Source organism: Podarcis bocagei, assembly GCF_964188305.1.
Source record: "Podarcis bocagei genome assembly, chromosome: 9".
Taxonomy (NCBI): domain Eukaryota; kingdom Metazoa; phylum Chordata; class Lepidosauria; order Squamata; family Lacertidae; genus Podarcis; species Podarcis bocagei.
The window spans coordinates 9644563-9666354 of record NC_138134.1 but is presented as its reverse complement, the minus strand read 5'-3'; the positions used below and the strand labels follow the sequence as shown (position 1 = coordinate 9666354).

The 21792-nt window shown below is 40.8% G+C and overlaps 1 protein-coding gene across 6 annotated transcripts in view; it reads right to left on the bottom strand.

Annotated features, from left to right (window-relative positions):
• The window catches only part of SLIT2 (slit guidance ligand 2), a 239955-nt gene that overhangs the window by 46387 nt on the left and 171776 nt on the right, over positions 1–21792 (bottom strand). For 4 of the 6 annotated variants that reach the window (XM_081207584.1, XM_081207585.1, XM_081207587.1 and 1 more), the window contains exons 10-19: positions 20265–20336; positions 19518–19589; positions 18189–18260; positions 14609–14752; positions 14302–14465; positions 13495–13518; positions 8003–8153; positions 6074–6148; positions 4217–4360; positions 2637–2780 (exon numbers count right to left, since the gene is read on the bottom strand). In XM_081207584.1, the coding sequence (XP_081063710.1) occupies positions 2637–2780; positions 4217–4360; positions 6074–6148; positions 8003–8153; positions 13495–13518; positions 14302–14465; positions 14609–14752; positions 18189–18260; positions 19518–19589; positions 20265–20336 (1062 nt within the window). The remainder of the gene's footprint in view (positions 1–2636; positions 2781–4216; positions 4361–6073; positions 6149–8002; positions 8154–13494; positions 13519–14301; positions 14466–14608; positions 14753–18188; positions 18261–19517; positions 19590–20264; positions 20337–21792) is intronic. The other 2 variants (XM_081207586.1, XM_081207583.1) reach the window with 1 other exon arrangement.

Sequence of the window (21792 nt, the reverse complement as noted above, 5' to 3'; positions counted from 1 at the left end):
TGAACAACACAGGGCTCAATTTCAAGCGATGAAAACGCACGCACAAAAATTAAAACACCCTGTTTGCACTGAAAAAAAGTAGGATTCGTTTTACTAGCCATTTTCATTCAATCCACCTATTGCATTTTATGCGATAGCGATGCAGATGAAATTCCACCCGCAAAAAAACCTCTTCTTGCCCCCCACCAAATATCAGGATAGCAATTTGAGAGTCTGAGCTGAGAAATCCCGATACCTTAAAATGATTTCTAAATAAGATGTATCACAAATCTGACTTGCTGTCAAGCTATCTACACACAATAATACAGTAATTTAATGTCAAAATGTAGGCTGATTACTTTATATTATTAGCTTTAACCTGACAACAGCTCTTTCATTAATTTGCCTCTTCAAGATTTCCATCTTTTATTTGCTCCAGAGAATAGGTTTTCCATATAAACTGACAGCTAAGTTGATTACATGCCAGTTATAAAAATGGATTTACTTCCACAAGTCTCAGTGCTTTTGGCACCTCCACATTTCAGCAGAGGCCTATTGACAATTTCATTATTTATAAATATGCCATCTTTAATATGCATGAATTAGTCATTAGGTGTAACTTGTCACATTGTGAGAGGGCAGAGGATTAAGTATGCCGGTAATTACGTTCTTCCCTCAGAAATTCCTACCACAGAAAACCCAATTGTTAGACACACCACATGCCACCCCCCTCCCTCCAATATTCGTATTTCCTTTCACTGAATATTCATATTTCCTTTCACTGAATATTCATATTTCCTTTTACGTACAGTTGACTCATGGGGGGGATTGTTTCAAATGTATCTTATTTAGCCTGCAATCCTTTGCACAGTTGCCTAGGAATAAGCTCCATTGAATACTATGGGACATACTTCTGAGTAAACATGCATATGATGACTGATCTATGATTGCTACAATTCCCAACTTTTTGCTTAACAGTAGAGCTCCTTTTGAACCTTTAATAGCACCCTTACAGAGGACACATTTTCTGCTATTTTCTCTCTCTAGATTACCTGCCAATTTTCTCCATGCCTAGCTACAGTTGGAAAACAGGAATATGGCCAGTTAAATAGCAACAGCTCTGTGTTGTTCTATGGCAATTATTACTCCTCAGAGCTGGGTGTGTGTATCAGGTGCTCAGCTTTAACCAAACTCCTTTATACAGGTAGTAACCATTTTGCGTGTGTTCAAAGCATGCATGACTATGAGCACACACATCACCACAAACCTGGAAGTGGCAGAGAAAGGGGGCAGATGGGTAACAGGGGGGCTTATACACACCCTGCTATCACATGCAATGAACTGGAATGCAACCTCCACACAAATCGGTAGTTGCCTGTATTACACAAGTTATCTCAGGAGTAACCAGATACAGAACCAAAGCAAATTATTAAATAGCTGATTATAGCAATTTAAGGGGGAAGGAAGAAGAAACACTTCCATCAGGTGGCGCTGTGGTCTAAACCACTGAGCCTAGGGCTTGCCAATCGCAAGGTCGGCAGTTCAAATCCCTGTGACGGGGTGAGCTCCCGTTGCTCTGCCCCAGCTCCTGCCAACCTAGCAATTCAAAAGCACGTCAAAAGTGCAAGTAGATAAATAGGTACTACTCCAGCGGGAAGGTAAATGGCACTTCTGTGCACTGCTCTGGTTCGCCAGAAGTGGCTTAGTCATGCTGGCCACATGACCCGGAAGCTGTACACCAGCTCCCTCGGCCAATAAAGTGAGATGAGCGCCGCAACCCCAGAGTCGTCCGCGACTGGACTTAACAGTCAGGGGTCCCTTTACCTTTTGCCACATTATTTCTCAAAGCAGTTCACGAAAAAGAGACATTTCCCTACTTGTGAGTCGATTGCAATGTGTAGAAATAAGGTGAGTGAAATGCTTGCCCATTTCTAACCAGGCCCTCTTTAAGTTATTAAGGCTAATAACTAAAGAATTGCGCCCTGTTGCACATGTTTATTTGCGCTAAGTAAATGAATAAATTTATGAATGTTTCGGTCACCCGAATAACAGTTCAGAGCCTCCACCAAGCTGTTCATGCTCTGTCACTCTCCCCTTTGGGAAAAAATGGGGTAGCATGAGAAGAAGGGAGTTTTATGGGTGTATCTGAACAAGTGCAGATCTTTGGACAAAAGCCTCAGGGCTCTCAATACACCCTCTGAGTGTCCCTCATTATCAGTGAGTGCTGCATTTTGTGTGAAACAACCCCTCTGGTTGATTCAGCTGCACTGGTACCCTGAACCAAGGGTAATCACTGCTAGTCAGACACAATATTGCATGGGGTTATTTAGAAACAGTATGAGCCACCAAACAATTAGCAGAGATTACCAATGTATTTTCACATTTTGGCACCTCTCAGTTTGAATTTTAGCATTCTCTGAAAACTTTCACATACGTGACTTTGCAAGCACTCTTGACTTGTTCGTTTGGTGACTGAACTGTGGCCCTCCAAATGTTATTTGGCACCAACGCCCATCAGCCCCAGCCAGCATGGCCAATAGCCAAGGATGATGGGATATGGAGTTCATCTGGAGGGTCACAGGCTAGCTACCCCTAATTTAGATATAACACACATGTATAAATGTCAAGGGCTGGCTATGAATGCAAGAACAACTTACAGTGTAGACAAGGAATGAAGAGTGTCAAACGCACCAGGAGCAATTGTGGTTATTTGGTTATCGTATAAGGATAGCAATCGAACAGAGCTCAGGCCTGTGAAACTGTCATTACTCACGCAGCTGATGCGATTGCTCCTTAGCATCCTGAGGAAAAATGAAACAAATCAGTTTGTTACTCCAAAGGGTAGTAACACCATCATCCCTAATCAGAACATCTGGAGGGCATGAAGTTGGGGAACAATGCCATAGAGAATGTATTGCACATCTCATCTGTGTACATTTCCCTGTTGTTCTTTAGTTGCTTAGTCGTGTCCCACTCTTCGTGACCCCATGGACCAGAGCACGCCAGGCACTCCTGTCTTCCACTGCCTCTCGCAGTAGCTTCGAGAACACTGTGCAACCATCTTGTTCTCTGTTGCCCCCTTCTTCTTGTGCCTTCAATCTTTCCCAACACCAGAGTTTTTTTCCAGAGAGTCTTCTCTTCTCATGAGGTGGCCAAAGTACTGGAGCCTCAGCTTCAGGATCTGTCCTTCCAGTGAGCACTCAGGGCTGATTTCCTTAAGAATGGAGAGGTTTGATCTTCTTGCAGTCCATGGGACTCTCAAGAGTCTCCTCCAGCACCACAATTCAAAGCATCAATTCTTTGGCGATTAGCCACCTTTATGGTCCAGCTCTCACTGCCATACATCACTACTGGGAAAACCATTCCCTACAGTTTACTAAACATTTTATGAGATGTTGTATTGCATTCCCCCCCCCCCCCCGAGTTATTAACTTACTAGGCATGGATGCTGAGAAATAATATGCTGTATTTATAAAGCACTTGAGGGCATTAGAAGAGTCCTGCTGGATTAGAGCAAAGGTACATTTAAGACCGTTTCCCACAGTGGTAAAATAGATGCCAATGGGAACCCCACAAGTGGGACATGAGGACAACAGCACTCTCCTGCTACTCCGCATATATGATCCCAGAAATCTCTGCAACCAGACCCAACTTAACCCCCGATCAATCCCCGTCCCAGTTTACAAATTGTGAAATTGGGGGACTTCAGCAATTTGGGAGGCACTAATAGGGGTAAAGTATTTGCCCTCTAACCAAGAACAGCATTCATGCTCCTTGCCGTTGCTGGGTACTGATTCTTCTTCCTACCCAAAGGATGCCAGAATAATAGCCAGAGGAATGGTCCTAATAGCTCGGTTTCTATGCAATACCAGTCATAACCGAGGTTGACCCAGGGACTTAGTAATATCCAAAAACACATTGTAAGGAAGTGATGGAGGGGGGACAGTTATAAGCACATTTCATGCTGTTCCACACAGATGAAAAGACATGTGCCTACATCTGCTTCCTACATAATACTTCCTTATCTGTGACCAGAATTTACTTCATGCCCTCTGTGAAGCCATATACCTATCCAAAAGATATTGATTGCAATTAGGCAGTATATATGATTAATGCATTTTACATTATAAAAAATGTGAGTCAAAGTGAGCATACATCCATACCCAGAAAACAAGACAGAAGAGAAGTTTAAGCAAGTTAAAGAGAGCAAGCAAAGTAGAGAGAGGAACATACTTACAAAGTTTTGAGACTTTCAAGTCCTTTGAACATTTTGTGGCGCACATTCTCCAGCCGGTTACTGGTGAGCAACAGCTCATTTACACCCGATCCTCCTTCAAATGCTCCTTCTTCAATATCTGTGATTTTATTATTGCTCAGATTTCTATTGTTTCATGGCAAAGCAAATTAATAGGAGAAGTGTTTTGGAGGAAATGATCCATATAATGAAGAATACAAAAAGCAGCGACTAAATTCTGGTCTTAGCAACATGATTTCAAGAAAGCTCTAATCTCAGGATAGAGACCCTCTAGCCCACAGGCCAGATTTGGCCTGGTACGAGTCACAATTTGGCCCACAGGGCTGTTTCCCCCCAAAACCACGTGATATATGTGGCTGAATTAGCTACAGAACAGTGTTGCCTGTGAGGAACTCAATTGTGCAGCTGATACCTGCAGAAAGCAAGCTTAAAGTCACCACTAAATAATAATAATAATAATAATAATAATAATAATAATAATAATAATAATAATAATAATTTAATATGTATACCCCACCCATCTGGCTGAGTTTCCCAAGCCGCTCTGGGCTGCTTCCAATCAAATGTTAAAACAATATCATCAGCTGATAGGAAGTGACTTAAAGTCTGCTGACAGGGGTGCTTCAAAGCACTGCACAGGTTTCTTTAAAAGCCCTTCAAAAGCCCCGCATGGTGCTTTGAGATCCCAACGATCATCACCTGAGGGCACTGTGACTTTAGGTGACTGAGAGGTGGGCAGCCAGTCTAAACACTGTTTGGGATTCATTCAGAATTGAGAAAAGAAAGCATTCCAGAAAGGAAACAGAAATAGATTTTCTTCACAAAATAAAAATGCAGGAATATAGTGACAACATTAAAAATAAATAAATCACGGCGTCTTCTATTAACAGCTTCAATTTTAAAATAACTGATTCACTATAGTAGATTGTATTATCAGCATTTTGGATGCTTATTCCACTTTTATCCTGCAGGAATGTTGCCTGATACACACACACACACACACACACACACACACACACACGGATTGAGATCACTCTAAGCAGAACTGATTTCATTAACTTAGCTTCAAGCAGCGAGTGCCAATAGCTATCCCAAATAAAGAGTCAGGTGACTCTAGAAAAGGCATGGAGGTGGTTTGACATATCAGTGCTACTGAAAAAAGTAAGATAGAGACCTTGGCAAACCCTGTGCTGATCTCCGCTGGCTTACTGTTTGTGGTTTAGGTATGCAACACATAATAAATTAGCGTGGGTTGTGGGTTCTTGCACATGGGACAAACCTAGCATCATATGAGCATTAAGCAATTCTCCCTTTTTTCTCCCTAGCATGTGGAAATTTGGGAATCAAGGATACAAAATATTTTAGCAACTATATGAAATGGGCAAAATTCAATGAGCCTTCCTTCAGTATAACAGTAGGATTTTTGTTATCTTCAACATACTAAGCTGCCTTATACCAAGCGAGATCACTGGTCCTATCTAGTCCTGTTTTGTCTATTCTGATGGGCAGTGGCTATAAGAATCTCATCTGCTACCAGAGATCCTTTCAGTTGTAAAAGCCAGACACCGAACTTGGAACCTTGCACATGAAAATGTAGGCTCTACCGGTGAGCAATGGCTTCCCCTTCCCCTTTTGACTGTGCAAATAAACTGGCAGGCGTAAAAGAAGAGAAAGAGAGTACGACAGAAACACTGGCAAAAATGAGCACCCACGTTCCGCAAAGAATACCACAGGCTGGGACGTTTTACTGCTTTGGGCTCCTGCAAGAATACTTTACACTTTTTCTTATATTATTGCACCAAGGCTACCTATATAAGGCAGGTTGGCAGATAAGCTTACATTTTACGTAGTTGAGGAAGCTTCTTAAAGATCCCTGTAGCCTCCAACACTGTAAATTCATTGTTGTTGAGTCGCCTGCAGAAGGAGTAGCAAGATATAAATTTAGGTTATTGTGACTTGTTTCGTGAAGGTGCGTAAGTGCCAGCAATGACACCAAATCACAGGCAGGAATGGAAGAGGAGCACCACTTGACTGCAGGATAAGGGGAATTTTGTGCACTGTCCAGTCAAAAAGAACAGTCACCAATAGTTGTTGGAAAATATCGATCAATTGCAGATGCTTCGTGCATTAAGTGTAGTTAACAATAATAAACGCCTCAAATTTATATCAGGAAAGGCCTACAAATTCTAACACACGTTGTCAACGCATAAAATTTCATACATAGTACAAGAATATGCACCCTTACAAAATATATACGGTGAAAAAATGAAAAATATATACATTGATAGGCTATTGTGTGCATGGCCCAATCAACACTGGCCTCGTGCATATTGCCAAACATCACTTGGAGATGACGCATATCACCCTGGCAATACGTGAAGCTAGCACAGTCCTTCTTGCATTTATGTGAACATATAAAACAACCAGCAGTTATAAACGTACAGATTATATATCTATCCATTCCTGCATGGTCTCAGCAGGTCTATTTCCTTAACGCACAGTCTGTTTCAGCATAATTAGAATAAATCGCAGCAGCACACAAGCTGCGGCATAACAGCACTAATTTTTGGTGTAATCTATAAGCATCCATTTCTAAATCTGTAACTCAGGCATGAAAGGCTCCATTAACCTCATTTAGAGTTAGATGCAAGCAGGACTGCACACTAGGAAAAAATAATTACAATAAATGTAAATGCGGGGGGGGGGGGACGGGACGGGGATGGATGGAAGCAGCTGTAATTCGGAGCTTTAGCAATAGGCTGCTTTTCAACTGCAGATATGAAGTTCCACAAAGGCATTAGTACCTGTTCAGGCTGATATTATATTTGGCACATTGCTCCCTGCTTTATTGCAGTGTGAATTGCATAGTGCAATCCATCGGACAAGCTGATAGCTTGTCTTTCTATTTGGGGAAGGGACTTTAGGTCCCTTTAAACTGCATTTTTTCCCCATCCCTATTTTTCAGAGTACGGATGGGAATCATCAATATTCTCAGAATCCGTGGGAAGTGGAGGAAATACTTATCTAGGCAGCTCCAAATGAAACACAGTGGAACAAGGAAGTGATTGATTATATCATCTATGAGTCACCTGTTGTACGGTACATAGATCACAGACAACAGAATACCCAACACAAGGGGCGTTCTGTCTAAGAATCAGCAATTATTGTTGAAGACATAGCAATAATGAAAGCTCACCTGGCGCCTTCATTATATATCTTCAGGTGCCACTCAAAAACATTGCTCTTCTCCCAGGCCTTTGGCTAAGTAAACAATCTATGGCCTTTTAAACCTGTTGGAGGGGTTACTGGTTGTTGTTGCTGTTTTGTTACTATGCTGTGTATCTTTGTGCTTTTATATTGTAAACTGCCCTGTGATCCTTCAATCATCATCATCAACGAAGGGTGTATATATTGGACATTCTGATTACTCACTGTGCTTGAACCAGTTATATTTTGCACAATACTGTGCGATAGTTGAGAGGTAGGTGTACTTAGTTCAAAGTAGGTAAACAGAGACTGCTTTTGCTGTGGAGAGAACTGTAAAGCAATAATGTGCCAACATTTTGTATGGTTTTCTACACTAATATTTGAATTTCTTTTTCTTTGCCTTTGCTAAATGTTGTAGAGCAAGTAAAACTTAATACAATTGAAAATTCATGAACTGGAAGGACCTGCGACATTCCAAAAAGGGATAAAGAAAGAGCAGTTATGAATTGATATTATCACCACTGATATTCACCCAGCACACTGTTGTGAGCTCAAACTTACAGTTCTGCTGTATACTGAGGAATATGGTCAGGAATCTTGCTGAGCTTTTGATTGGAGCAGTCAACAGTTGTTCCTTCACAACGGCATTTTTCAGGACAAGCCAGGTCTGCAAAGCAATCTCCGCTTAGTTTGGATCTGTAATCTTCGGTGCCTGAGGATAAGCAGAATAAAAATACAGGTACTAAGTTCATCAAGGTGTTGGGATTATTTTCTCGTAGGGAAAAATAAGAGAGAGAAAAGAGACAGACCTGCAGTACAGACAAATGGGTAATTTGGGGAAAGTTTTATGGTAATGAAGAAACAGCAAGGTTTAAGAGTGGGTTAAATTTCAGAGGGCTTGAAATTTGCTGGGGGGGGACGGGACATGTGGTAGGATAACATTAACCGCTTGAGCTTTTCACAGCTGTAGTTTCTGCTGATTAAGTTGTCAGCCAATCCATTCCATTTTACAGTTAAAAACATAAAGCAGTGCTAATTCTTGTTAAATATATCTTATTCCCACAGTTTCAGGATTAAGTAAATCTTTGTATTCCATTTCATTACCCTCCTTTATTCTTCTATTTCACTGGCCACAGCCCGCCTACGTAATCTCAGAACCATAAAATTTAAAGCCCTGTTTTTCTTCTTCAATTTTTAAAAAGTGTGTAATCCTGATTTAAGCCTCAGCAGCCTGCTATGCTGTAGAAAGCTGCGTGACGTTCCATGGTGCTTGACAGAACCATGTTTTACTCATACCTCGCAACCACATGGTTAGATCAAGCACAACAGAAAATCTCGCTAAGTTATCACAACTTCATCCGCTTAGACCAAGGAGCAGAAGCAATGGGAGAAAGAGGAAAGAGAGGAAAAGTGTTGCAGTGGGAAACCGCTCAACATGGCACGACATCCTTCGTACAGAATGTCCACGGTCACTGCAACATTGCTAAACTGGAAAAGACACAAAGTAGACTGCAGGGAGGAAGATCTCTTCGCCATTCTCCGCGTTACAGAATGGAGATAGCATCCTTCACAAGTCAGGAAGAAACATCTATTAAGAAGTTGAGGGTAAGTGATGTGGGTGGAGGGGGGAGGGGGGAGTGGGACAAAGAAACTTAAATGACTGGTGAGCTCTTCTTGGACAAAAGGTGAAAAGACTGAGACTAGAAGTGGAAAGTGCATCAGGACTGGGAAGTGTACTGTTATTTGGTCCACAACGCTGAACTCTACTTACAGCCCAAATGGTGAACTCCTGAAACAGGAAAGACAGCCAAGGAAGAAAGAAAGACAAGAGTGATCCCAATGGGAGGAAAAACCCCAACAAAAACAAAGCTCATCTTGCTTTTCTCAGCTAGGGTTTGGGTAATATCCTGCCTTCATCAAGGTCCGTCTGAAATTCTCAATTTAAAGAAGTTGGATTTTATTCTACACTTCTTTGATTATATGATGCTTCGGCACTGTACTATATCAAAAAGAGTCAGAGTATACAGTGGTGCCTCGCAAGACGAAATTAATTCGTTCCGCGAGTCTTTTCGTCTTGCGATGTTTTTCGTCTTGCGAAGCACGGTCCGTCGCAACTGCGCCTCTTCAAGCGGCTTTAAGAAAAAAGTGAACAAACTCGCAAGACGTTTTCGTCTTGGGAAGCAAGCCCATAGGGAAATTCGTCTAGCGAAGCAGCTCAAAAACCGCAAAACCCTTTCGTCTAGCGAGTTTTTCGTTTTGCGAGGCATTCGTCTTGCAGGGCACCACTGTAATTAATCTGAAGTGGTACAGTATAGCAAAAAGATACAGCAGACTGTCTATTGAACAATTATATAATACGTTCATCTTCATAGGCAAAAGCATTAGAATTCTTAAAATATATTTACTGAAAGATACGGTTGTTTGAGGGCACTTTCACACACATTTGTTAAGTCCTTTAAGAAAAACAACAACTCCCCAGTTTGCTCAGCCATACCATGGTTTAGTGTGAACAAACACGCTGCCTCCCAGAGACAAGATTGTGGCTGATTTGCTCGTCTGGATTTGGTGTTGCCATGCAGAACGGCGCTAAGCCATGGTTTACTGTTACGTTCAGACCCAGGCTCCTGGTTATCTCCCTCAGACAAACTACAAACAGTAAGCTATAGAACAGACCTCGGGCTACACCTTGTGGTTTGTCTGGAGCAAGATAAACCACGAGCCCAAGTTTAGCAGTACAGTCATACCTCGGGTTACAGACACTTCAGGTTGCGTTTTTTTGGGTTATGGACCACCGAAACTAGGAAGTACCGGAACGGGGTTACTTCCAGGTTTCGGCGGTTGCGTATGTGCAGAAGTGTCAAATCACAACCCGCACGTGAGCAGATACGCCGCTGCAGCTTGCGAATGCTATGGGTTGTGATGTGCATCCCACACGGATCACATTCGCAACCCAAGCGTCCACTGTAAAACTAAGCTAAATGATGGGTTAGCTCACAACAGCAGGGGGAGAAGCAGAGAGGCTGAAATCTACTCCCAGGGAGCCTGAATTTTTGCTCAATTCACCAAACAATGGTTTGGCTCAGTGTCACATAAGAACTATGAAAAACTTACTCCTGGCTTATTCATTTTCTAGCTCAATGGTCTACAGTTTTCAAATATTATTTAAGGATGAAGTACTTTTCTGTGCAGATTTGAATTATATGATTAATAATTCTAATCCACAGGGAGAGCATTGCTTCTGAATGTCTTCATCAAGTGCCACAGAAGTTTGTTTGATTCTGTACCGATTTTTAAAGAGAAGATTGAAAGCTAATAACAGAAACACTTATGCTTTGTCTTTATTTCCAAGAAAAGCACTCTATCTCTCTCTTAGGGGCTTGTCAACCTGGGAAGGCAGCCCATCTAAGAGAAGGAAAACACTGATCCTAAACCTATGCTGCCTTGTGTGATATATTCAGGAGGAAAAGGCTAAGGAATAAACCTTACACAAATCTGGAGTGGAGTCTCTCCTTCCGGCAACTCCTGCAGCCAAGCTGGGCCAAACATATTGCTCCCATCAGCAGCCCAGTACCTCCATACATACTTCCCAGCCTTGCGTCCCAGAGAGATCACTTCAGTGCTGCCAACACAGAAGTTTGACTTCACCCCTGGAGGCGTATTCTGTTGTCTCTTGAGACAGGCGGATGCCAACAGCAACAATTGTCTCTTGATAAAGTCATAAAGCCCAAGAATCTCAATTTTAGGTAAAGGTAAAGGGACCCCTGACCATTAGGTCCAGCCATGGCCGACTCTGGGGTTGCGGCGCTCATCTCGCTTTATTGGCCGAGAGAGCCGGCGTACAGCTTCCGGGTCATGTGGCCAGCATGACTAAGCCGCTTCAGGGGAACCAGAGCAGCACACAGAAATGCCGTTTACCTTCCCGCTGGAGCGGTACCTATTTATCTACTTGCACTTTGACGTGCTTTCGAACTGCTAGGTGGGCAGGAGCAGGGACCGAGCAACGGGCGCTCACCCCGTCGCAGGAATTCGAACTGCCGACCTTCTGATCAGCAAGTCCTAGGCTCTGTGGTTTAACCCACAGCGCCACCCGCGTCCCTTTTAATCTCAATTTTAGTTGACTACTAAAATACGCTGGGCTTGCGGTGGGCTGTTGTGGAAGTGTTGCAACAACATCTCACCACTGTTGGTGAAGTGGTATTCAGGCAGAAACTACCAGTCACCACCACTATGGAACAACTGAGGAGGTGGGAGAGAGATTTTAGCCCTTATCAAGCAGCTGCTGAGAGCACTAGGGGAGATTTAGGGCACCTTGTCCAGGTGCAAGCATGTTTGAAGTATTCCATGCTTCAATCCTGCACTCCATTTGATAACCTACATTGGCAGCTGGCGGTTCCCAAAAGAGAACTGCTTCACCAGATGCTGCTGGTTCAAAGGAAAATCTGGACACAGTGTGCAGAAAGCTGTGCTTATTATAAAGGATAGACCGGAATATGCCTACACTGTAAATGGCTTGCTAATGATGCTCAACATCCCCGAGTCCCATCAGGGAAAAAGGTGAAATTTGATATTATATATTTAGAACAACACCAAACACTTTCTTTTTGCTAGAGAAAAAGCCTTAATCGCTTTTCATTTTGGAATTCAGGTAATCCAGTAGGTTTATCAAGTAACTGCCAATTTACATTCTTCAAGTTCTTTCCCTGATGCGTGGGACTTTGGCTATGTAGTGCGCTTTTTACATTATTTTCCCATTCCCAGTGTATGCAAATGTGGAAATGACCGCCATGCCATTAAAAACATGCAGTGTGTGAATCACTTCTCAAACCTGACTCCAACTGGTCCTTTCAAGCCAAGAATGGCAAAGACCAGCCTTTGTGCATTTTCTTCCCTCTGCATTTAGCCAGGGCACTACTAAAGGCCATAATACTCTTCACATCATCTCTCCAGCTAGAAGATAATGTAGTACATGACAGTAAAAGCAGCAAGTGTAAAATAAGCAAGCTTAAGTGGATAAGAGCCCAAACCAATCAATAGGTTAGTCTGCTGAACGTTGTGGGCCGACCATATACCTGTAAGTGCTTCAAAGAACAAGTGTCATTGATTGCATGCTCAATTACAACAACGTTTTTTTCCTTCCTCTAGAAAGTAAACTATAATTGGGTTTTGTTTTTTTCTGGCAGTTCATGCACCTGCAGTTCCATCAAAAGCTTCATTAGACCTTTGAGCACTTTTGCTAATCAATCATATATCACCTGTACGGGACATTATATTGTAAACACATGACATAGTTGATTTTGTTCTTTCCCCTGTTAAGAAAGCACTGCACTCGTTTGTCAGCTGCAAGGGGTGGTTGGGGAAAAACGTGTTTCATATAACTAAAGCCAATCTCAATCATTCATGTGGAATACCTCAAGAGAATCAGCATTTAGTTTAAAGTGTGGTATAAATGTGCCAACTATTAAATTATTTTTTCTTCCATCAAAATTATTTTAACAGAAGACATATACAGCCTTTGGACGCCTTTGCAAAGACAATAAACATACTTTTGCTTGGCATTTTTTTGTGATTTCACAAACACAGGGATCAAAGGTCATAGGTGAGCAAGCAACAGTTCAGATAGTCAGCAGGAAAGCAATAGTTTAATGCATAAAAGGCAGGAAAGTATTGATTTTGAAAGGGTGCTTAGACTTCTATTAGCTCTTTGATCATAGCAGGATTCTCTTCATTTAAAAGCAGCACAGCAGCTACATTTAAAGAACAGAGTTGTTAACAGTAAACAGGAGAGGCAAAACGGGGAAAGATATCTCTTTCTAAAATCAGATGGTACTGAATAAATTCTGTGCTTATTTGTGAGTTGGATAGCAAAGAGCTGCATGCAAAGCTCATGTAGTGGGAAGACAAAACTACAAAACTATTACTACTCTAAGAGGTTTCCAGCAGGGTTAAAAATGCATGCACTAGTTCTTTAAATGTTAAAATGAAACTTTGCTTTTGGTGAGGGAGGAGGGAGTGGTACCTGCAGTTAGTCAGTTTTACTGCAGAGCCAAACCTACCTGGAATGAAATACTGTTCTTTAGCTAAATAAAAAAGAGAGAAAAAATAGAATATGCACCTGAATGTCAGCAAGCAAAAAATTAATTCTATTAGACTGAGGATGGGCTACAGGTAATTAAAGCTAACTGTGCGGGGTAGTGGTATTCGAATGAACTTCGGATACTAGTATGATTAGATATAAATGTATTTGCAGCCAATATCAGCAGCACTCTTCTGATATTTGCACTAGCTGTAGACTGTGAATTAACTGCAGAATACGAAATGCACCTGGAACAGCTGGGAACCAGATGACAGAGGTTAGGCTTTGGAAACATGTAAGTAGGAAATGGAATAAGATTAGAAAAAGCAAACAGTACATTTCAGCACGATATAAGCTTCCCTGTGTAATATGAATGTCATGTTTTCATATTCCGTGAGTAGATTTTGTTTTTAAGATTTAACTGGTATTCCAGATCTGTTTCATTTTTGATTTGCCCCCTTTTTTTTGCGCAACTGACAGAAAGGATACCTCAGAACTCTTATTATTTAATCAAAAAGCACAATTCCTTCACATATTTTTAATGCCTTGCAGAGGTAGTAACAAGTGTGTTAACTGTAGGAATGTTTTCTGATCAAACAACTTCAGTCCAGAGTTGCTGTGATTGCTAAATAATTCAATTGGGCACCAGGCTGTGGGTTTTTTGTTGTTGTCGTTAAGGATGTCTGCAACTGCTGGTTTGTGGGGGTTGTGATGGGAGGGAGAGGGTGGTGGGGCGGTGGTTTTTTTGGAAGTGAAAGGAAAGTAGCAGCTGAACCAAGGAAATTACCTGAACAGCGAAATTTCTTGCTTTTGATTTGGCCAATCCTTTTGTTTGCCAGACGGCGGGGGCTGGTGCAGCGAGCACCACTGGTTTCAATAGGGTTTGTATGGAGATAATCCGCCAGCCACTTCAGATGGCAGTCACAAATAAAGGGGTTCTGAGCCAAATGCCTTTCACAAATAAAAAGAAAAGAGCGTACCGCCAGAAAGCGTTTTTACATTTCAGGTAATTTCCTTGGCTTCAGCTGCTACTTTCCAGGTCATTTGGGAACAGAAATCAAACATAACAACAAATGGGCAATTGCAATACATACAGGGTCTGAATGGCCCGGAGTGGAGAAAAGGTGCCCTTTGCAATGGTTTGAAGTTTGTTATCGTACAAAGAGAGAAGGTTCAAGTTGTGCAGGTCTTGGAAAGCATCCACTCGCAGGCAATTTATCTTGTTAGCATTTAATAATCTGTGAAACAAACGACAATTGGAAAACAGGGTTAAGTGTCTGCTGTTTATTGACAAACTTTATTTTTGTAACTTTACTTTCTTGAATTTCATGCAACTTCTTTATTTATTTAAGAGGATTTATATACTGCTTAGTTATCAAAACCTTCAAGCAGTTTACATAAAACAATATACAATACAGTGGTACCTTGGGTTATATACGCTTCAGGTTACACATTCTACTAATCCAGAAGTAGTGCTTCAGGTTAAGAACTTTGCTTCAGGGTGAGAACAGAAATCGTGTGGCGGCGGCACGGCAGCAGCAGGAGGCCCCCATTAGCTAAAGTGGTGCTTCAGGTTAAGAACAGTTCCAGGTTAAGTACGGACCTCCAGAAAGTATTAAGTACTTAACCTGAGGTACCACTGTATACGTCAAAATACCAAAATAAATAAATCAGATTTAGAAAAGAAGTTGACCATTCCACCCCCAATATAAAACCAGCAGTTTTAAGCCAATACATAATAAGATAAAACTGCATGTCAAAATTACTTGTGCCACCTGTATGCAGTGCATTCAGTGAACTACCTAGTTCCTTAAGATATTATTTCAGCATCAAGTGTTGCATTGAATGTCCACAGGTTTAAACTGAAAGTGAATATATTGGCAAAGGAAAGAAGAAAGCTGTTGGATGTGTTTGACCTTGGTTAGTATTACGAGAACAAGTGTCAAGCTAGTGTCCTCCTTTCTGGAATAGCTGAAAGGAGGAAATCAGATACTCCTGCTTCCATTTTAGATTAACCACAAATTGCAGCGTGATCCAAACCCTAAATTATGGTTAATCTTAACTATGGTTAGTTGAAAAAGAGTCAGTTTCATAAACTGAAGTTGGCTTGTTTCAACCAAACATGGGATTAACTACAATTTAGGGTTCAAGCAACATGCCAAGCTACAGTTAATGACAAATGGACACAGAAGCTTCTATAAACCTTGGTGTTTACATGGGAAGAGGGAGGGATGCAGCAGCAGTAGTAACAGGCTTTATCTGTGTGTGAGAACCAGCATTTTCCATTTTAAATTACATGATTCCCTAACAAAATTTGACTGATTAACCACTCTTCGACTGAAATCTTATGCTCATTTTCCCGGGAATAAGTCTCATTGACCTCAGTGGCACTTACTTCTAAAGTAGCCATATGTAGGATTGCATTGTTAAATGTTGAAGTGGTTTAAATACAACTCTATGATGGGGTTTCTTCTGCCTTGAATGTTGTCAGTGTTTCTTAATCTCCAGTTGTACAAATTTTAAGTCTAGGTTCATTACTAATGGGTAATTTTAAACCTGCATACACTGAAATACTTCAACATGGAATCGGCATATGCAAATTAATGTAATATATGTTAATTAAGTAATTTTATTTATTTTAGTTCTGTAGGATAGATGGCAACTTTCTCCTTTTCTTTCAAATTATACCTTTAAAGTACAAAATGGGAGTCCAAAAGGGGTCAAGTATTTATAACTGCTTCCAACTAGGGCTGCACCTAATTTTTATATTTGCTTTGAAACTAGTGCATTCAGTAAATTTGAAGAGATAACTAGACACATAACCATCTTCTCAAATTTCACTGCTGCTTGAAACCTTTAGTTTCACTGGCTGCTGCTTCCCCTCCTCCTGTGCCCTCATAGTTCTCAGTCTCACTTGTCCACACTGCCATTTATTCTAGCGTACTGTGGTGACCCACAAAATTTAGTTTACAAATATCCATCATTCATCGCATCGGATTGTGGCCCTGCCAACATACTCATGTGGAGGGATTAAATGGTCATGTGTGGTCAAATGAAACCAAAGGCCATGAGCGCAAAGAACGAAAAAGGCAATGAGGATCGTATGGAAACGACATCAATGTTTTTGCAACAAGTGCTAAAAATTGTATACACTTTGTCTCTCTCACACCACAGAAAACTAAGTAAATATTTTCAGTTGAACCCAAATACTTTCCAACTCAATGGACCCATTTTAGCTGGCTTGGAATGCATGAATGAATTACAGTGGTACCTCTGGTTATGAACTTAATCCGTTCCTGAGATCAGTTCTCAACTCGAAACCGTTCTTGTGTTAGATCGTTTTCATTAATTTTCCAATAAAAGACATCCAATTAACATATCAAATCATAATCCAATAAAAAGCTAAAATTAAAAAAGTCTAATTATCTTCCGAATTGTAATTATTAATTTTACTACTTCCCATAGTCTGAACCTTAAAGCATGTCCAAATCTCAGTCCTGCCTCTCATCAATATTTCCATATTTCCACATCTCGATTTTAACTCTCGAAACCGTTCTTAACCTGAGGCGTGCTTTCACTAATGGGACCTCCCGCTGCGTGTGCCTCGCATCCCGGGGCAAAGTTCGCAACCAGGAACACCTGCTTCCGGGTTAGTGGAACTCGTAACCTGAAGCGTTCGCAAGGAGGACGGTTTGTAAGCAGAGGTATTACTGTACACAATGCAACTCAGGCCGATTAAATGCTTCTATAGTCTGATGGATTTTTCGGAGCTAGCCGACCTAACCGGAAGAGTCCGCGACCAGAAGGAGGAAGAGTATCAGGAAGAATGGAATAAATTTAATTATTATTTAGTTAAATTTGTTAAGTTAAACTAACTGAAAATAGCTTGCAGATACTTAATGGGCTAAGCATTTTATTTATGTTAAGTGATGAATTAATATGTTTAATTCCATAAGGTGAAGATCTAAGGATGTTAATGCTTAAGTTAAATTTTATAAAAATTGGGATTCGAAAAACCGTTAAAAGGACATGCAATGAAATTCAACCAAAGGGAAGCGAGGAAGTCACTTAACAAAGTTAATAACTGTAATTTTCAATAAGGCTATGATTTATGTATGTTTGTTTTGTGTGTGTGTGTTTGTTTGTTTATTTATAATATTGTGAAAACTAATAAAAAAATTGGAAAAATAAATAAATGATTCTATAGTCAAGTAAGCAAATCAATTTAAAATAGACTAGACAGGCTGAATATTAGTATCATAAAAGCAAAAAGTAAAACAGAATGGAATTGTCTTAATTTGAATTTCTAAAGCGCACATACATTTGATTAAATGCTACTAATCAAAGTAGGTGAAGATTCATGGTTAACATTCGAAAAACAAAAGCAAAAAAGGCGGCCAGAAAGCTACTGGAAGAAATAATAAAATAAAGGCTCTCCCTTTGTTTGTGAAGCAGCAGAAGAGGGAATACAGTGCATGAAAGTAATAAAAGCTCTTCATCTTCAAAAGGTTGATATTCACTTGAACAGAGCAGTTTGAAAAGGTGGATATGTTCCTAATAACAACAATAATAATAAACCTTCCCAGTGAGCAAACCACTTTTAATGCAAAATCACAAAACAAAACCCTTCTCAGTGGATAAAATAAAACTAAATTTCAGCAGATAAATACTCACAACAACTGTAGAGAAAAAAGTCCTTCAAACAGGCCTTTGGGAAGTTCTGTGATTTTGTTTCCATAGAGAACACTGTAACAAATAATTCAAAAGGTGATTGATCGGAAGTTGAACAACAATGCATTCATCTAGAATTTCTTTAAAATTGTATGCCCCTGACAAAAGCACATCAAAGGATCCAGCGCTGGAATATTGAATTATATTTTAGATAGCATTAGAATACCTGCCAGCTCTATCAAATCAAATGGCAATGGGTTGCATCCAGTCTGCCTTGTTACGCTGGTGCAACATGACTTCAATTCCCCCCTCCCCAATGTGCTCTGGAGGGTCCCCCCAACCCTCCCAAACTGATTTTGAGGTTGCACAGGGAGCTAAAGGGGACAGTAAAGGAAGAGGAAGCTCTGTTGCATGAGCAACACTACAATAGCTGCTAGCTGTCTAAAATCAGTAGCATTCGACTGTTCAATTTGATTTGATTTAATAATTTGTATTCCCCTTTTCCAACAGCAGCTCACAACACCATTAAAAAACCCAAACATTGCAATCATTATAATATTAAACACAGCAGCATATCAATAAATCAAACAACAGTAATAAATTCATCAAAACAACGCCAGCCCCATTGTTCTGCCCTGACACTGAGGTCCTCCTCTGAGGGACTTCTGGCGGTTCCCTCACTGCGAGAAGTGAAGTTGCAGGGAACCAGGTAGAGGGCCTTCTCGGTAGTGGTGCCCGCCCTGTGGAACACCCTCGCGTCAGATGTCAAGGAAATAAACAACTATCTGACTTTTAGAAGTCATCTGAAGGCAGCCCGGTATAGGGAAATTTTTAAAGTTTGATGTTTTGCTGTGGTTTTATAAATTGTTGGGAGCCACCCAGAATGGCTGGAGCAACCCGGTCGGATGGGGATCATATAAGTAATAAATTATTATTATATTATTAATTCAGACTGCAAGCATATTAGTAGCCAGTGAAGATAATTTCAAACCACTTGTACAGTTCCTGTAGGTTCTTATGCATAGCAGCCTAGCTGCCACGTTCCGCACTAGCAGTAGCTTCTCCATCATCTTCAAGGGCAGTCCCAGAGAGAGCAGAGTATAATAATCCAATGGGGAGGTTATCCGACCATGTCTTAACTGTGGCCAGAAACTGCCCAGAAACAACTGCAGCTGGCAAACCAAACAATGCTGCCAAAAGTACACACCTGTTCTTCAAGAGGAGTGCAATCCTGTTTAGAGTCTAATTCCCAGACACAAGAATAACGTTTTGTTTCCTCACTGCAATTCGGGAGATTTTGCCTTTCTTTTGAAAAACAGTGGTGGTACTTACAGTGAATTTAGTGAGCGTAGACCCTGAAATGAATCTGGCGCGGCCTCTGAGATCTGATTGTTGCTCAGATCACTGAAACGAGAAACGAGATTGCTATGACGTGTTATGATCCGTGAAAGGGACAAACAGCGATTTATTTCAACTCTGTAAGGCGCAGTTAACAAATTTAATCTGAAAACACTTCTTGCAATTAACTTTTAATATGTTTTTTAAGAACAACAACACAAAGTTCAGTTCCCATCATCCAGAAATAATGGCTTAAATCGGGGATGGGAACTCCCATCAGCCTTGGCCAGAATCATCAATATTCAACCAGAAATGGTAGAAATTGTAGTCCAGAAAATTCTGAAAATCCCTCATCCCTCACTTTAATTCTGGCAGTAACCTGAAGCTTTAATGCATTTTTTTATATTTGGGGAGGGGGCAATTAGATTAGCACAGGCACTGAATATTATGCTATCAATGACATTGCGCTGCCATGCTCTGCTTCAGAAATTATTCTGTTAACGGCAAGCACAATTTATATATTCAGGTCAATTTGTATTAATAAGTTGGCATAAGTGTCAGTTATTAGCATGACAAAGGAGCTACGTAGACTCAACAATCAGACACAGCCATATCAACCAATCTGTCAGCTGTCAGACATTTTTAAGCACCCATAAACTGACGGGAGGTATTTTGTATAAACCATGATCTGTTTTTCATCCATATGTTTTTTATGTAAGTTCCAAAATATTTCTCACTTACATTCTTCTAAGTTTTTTATATGGCGAGAAAGCTCCAGGGGGGATGACCTTGATTGAATTTTGTTCCAGCCGTCTAGCAAAGAAAAACAACAAAGAATGCTATTGAAGACCCTAAAAACAACATAAGGGGGCAATCCAAAATATGTATAATTTATGTTGGTATCAATGAGAAGGAATGCCTTTTAAAAACATAGGTAATTTTTTTTCTACTATAGTGAAAGATAATGCCATGGGAATCAAGGGTCAGCAATTGTTTTCATTTTTTTTTAAAAAAATAAGAAACCCACCTTCTGTCACTTTGACATGCAGGGTAGTGACAATTTAAATTAAGCACTAATCTAATTTTACATGTGCTGCATATCTGAAATATTTTATGTTATATCCAGTAGAAGGAATCTAAAGAGCTTACAGTTGCTTACCGTGGGGATTCAGTTTTTCATAGAAGACTGGAGTAAAAGGTTCAAGCAAGAAGCACGTCAAACACTCTTTAAAAAGTCATCATTTTCCAACTAGTGTTTCTTAAATTCCTTACATGCATTAAACCTATATTTATGAATAATGAAATTTGAAACAAAACTGAAACTTTTCCTCCCAAATTATAGGATTGCCATTTCTTTCTACAGAATCTGAGATGAGAAATGCCCTTAAAGTTGCTCCTAAGGGTAGAGGAAGTCCTGAAAAGACTGGAGGGGTAGTGGGGCTTTGTTTATGCTGCTCTGTCTCCCCGCCTAATAGCTGATGTGTAGGGTAGCGCAGCAGCCACTTTCCAGAGCATTCTCCAGCTTCCTGCCAGCCCCAGAGTGTCAATGCTGGTTGTGGATATTTTTCTGTATGGATTGAAGAGATAGCAGCAGAGAGGGCATTTAAAGGGTGCTCCCCCACTTTATGCGATTTCACTTATGCACACAGGGGCCTGGAATGTAACTCCTGCATAAGTGGGGAATCTTTCCATCCAGCTGACAGTGCCAATGTTCAGATGTCATGAACAAAGCAATGGGAGCAAGCCAAAAGGAGCCGCATCGAGCCTCGGCTGCCGCCCCTCTCACATGGCTGGGAGGAAAGACCACCAGAGGCTTTTGCTTAATTACATTTTGCCTAGGCTAACAAACTGTGCTTAACATTGACAATGATTTGGTTGAAACAAGCCATCTTGGAACAATTGCAGACACGCAATAGATAATGTTGATCACAGTTCTCTGGTTCAGATGGAATGACAAACTCTGATTAAGCAATAGCTTCCAAACTTTTCCTCCTGGCCGTGCGGGACAAGGTGGGGGTATACATGAGCCTCACTCTTGTTCAGTGAGATGGTGCTAAGCTATGATTTAGCATGACACCTGAACACAACAACTATTTCCCACGCAGGGTAAGTACACACTGTGGGGCAGAGACAAAGGCATCTAGGTGGCAGCACTCTCCATCATGGCTGCTGTTTGATCGATCTCGCTAAGTTAAGATACCTACAATAGTTTCTCATCCCACACCCAACACTCCTAATTTAACCCCTTTTAAATTTAATTAAGTTAGAA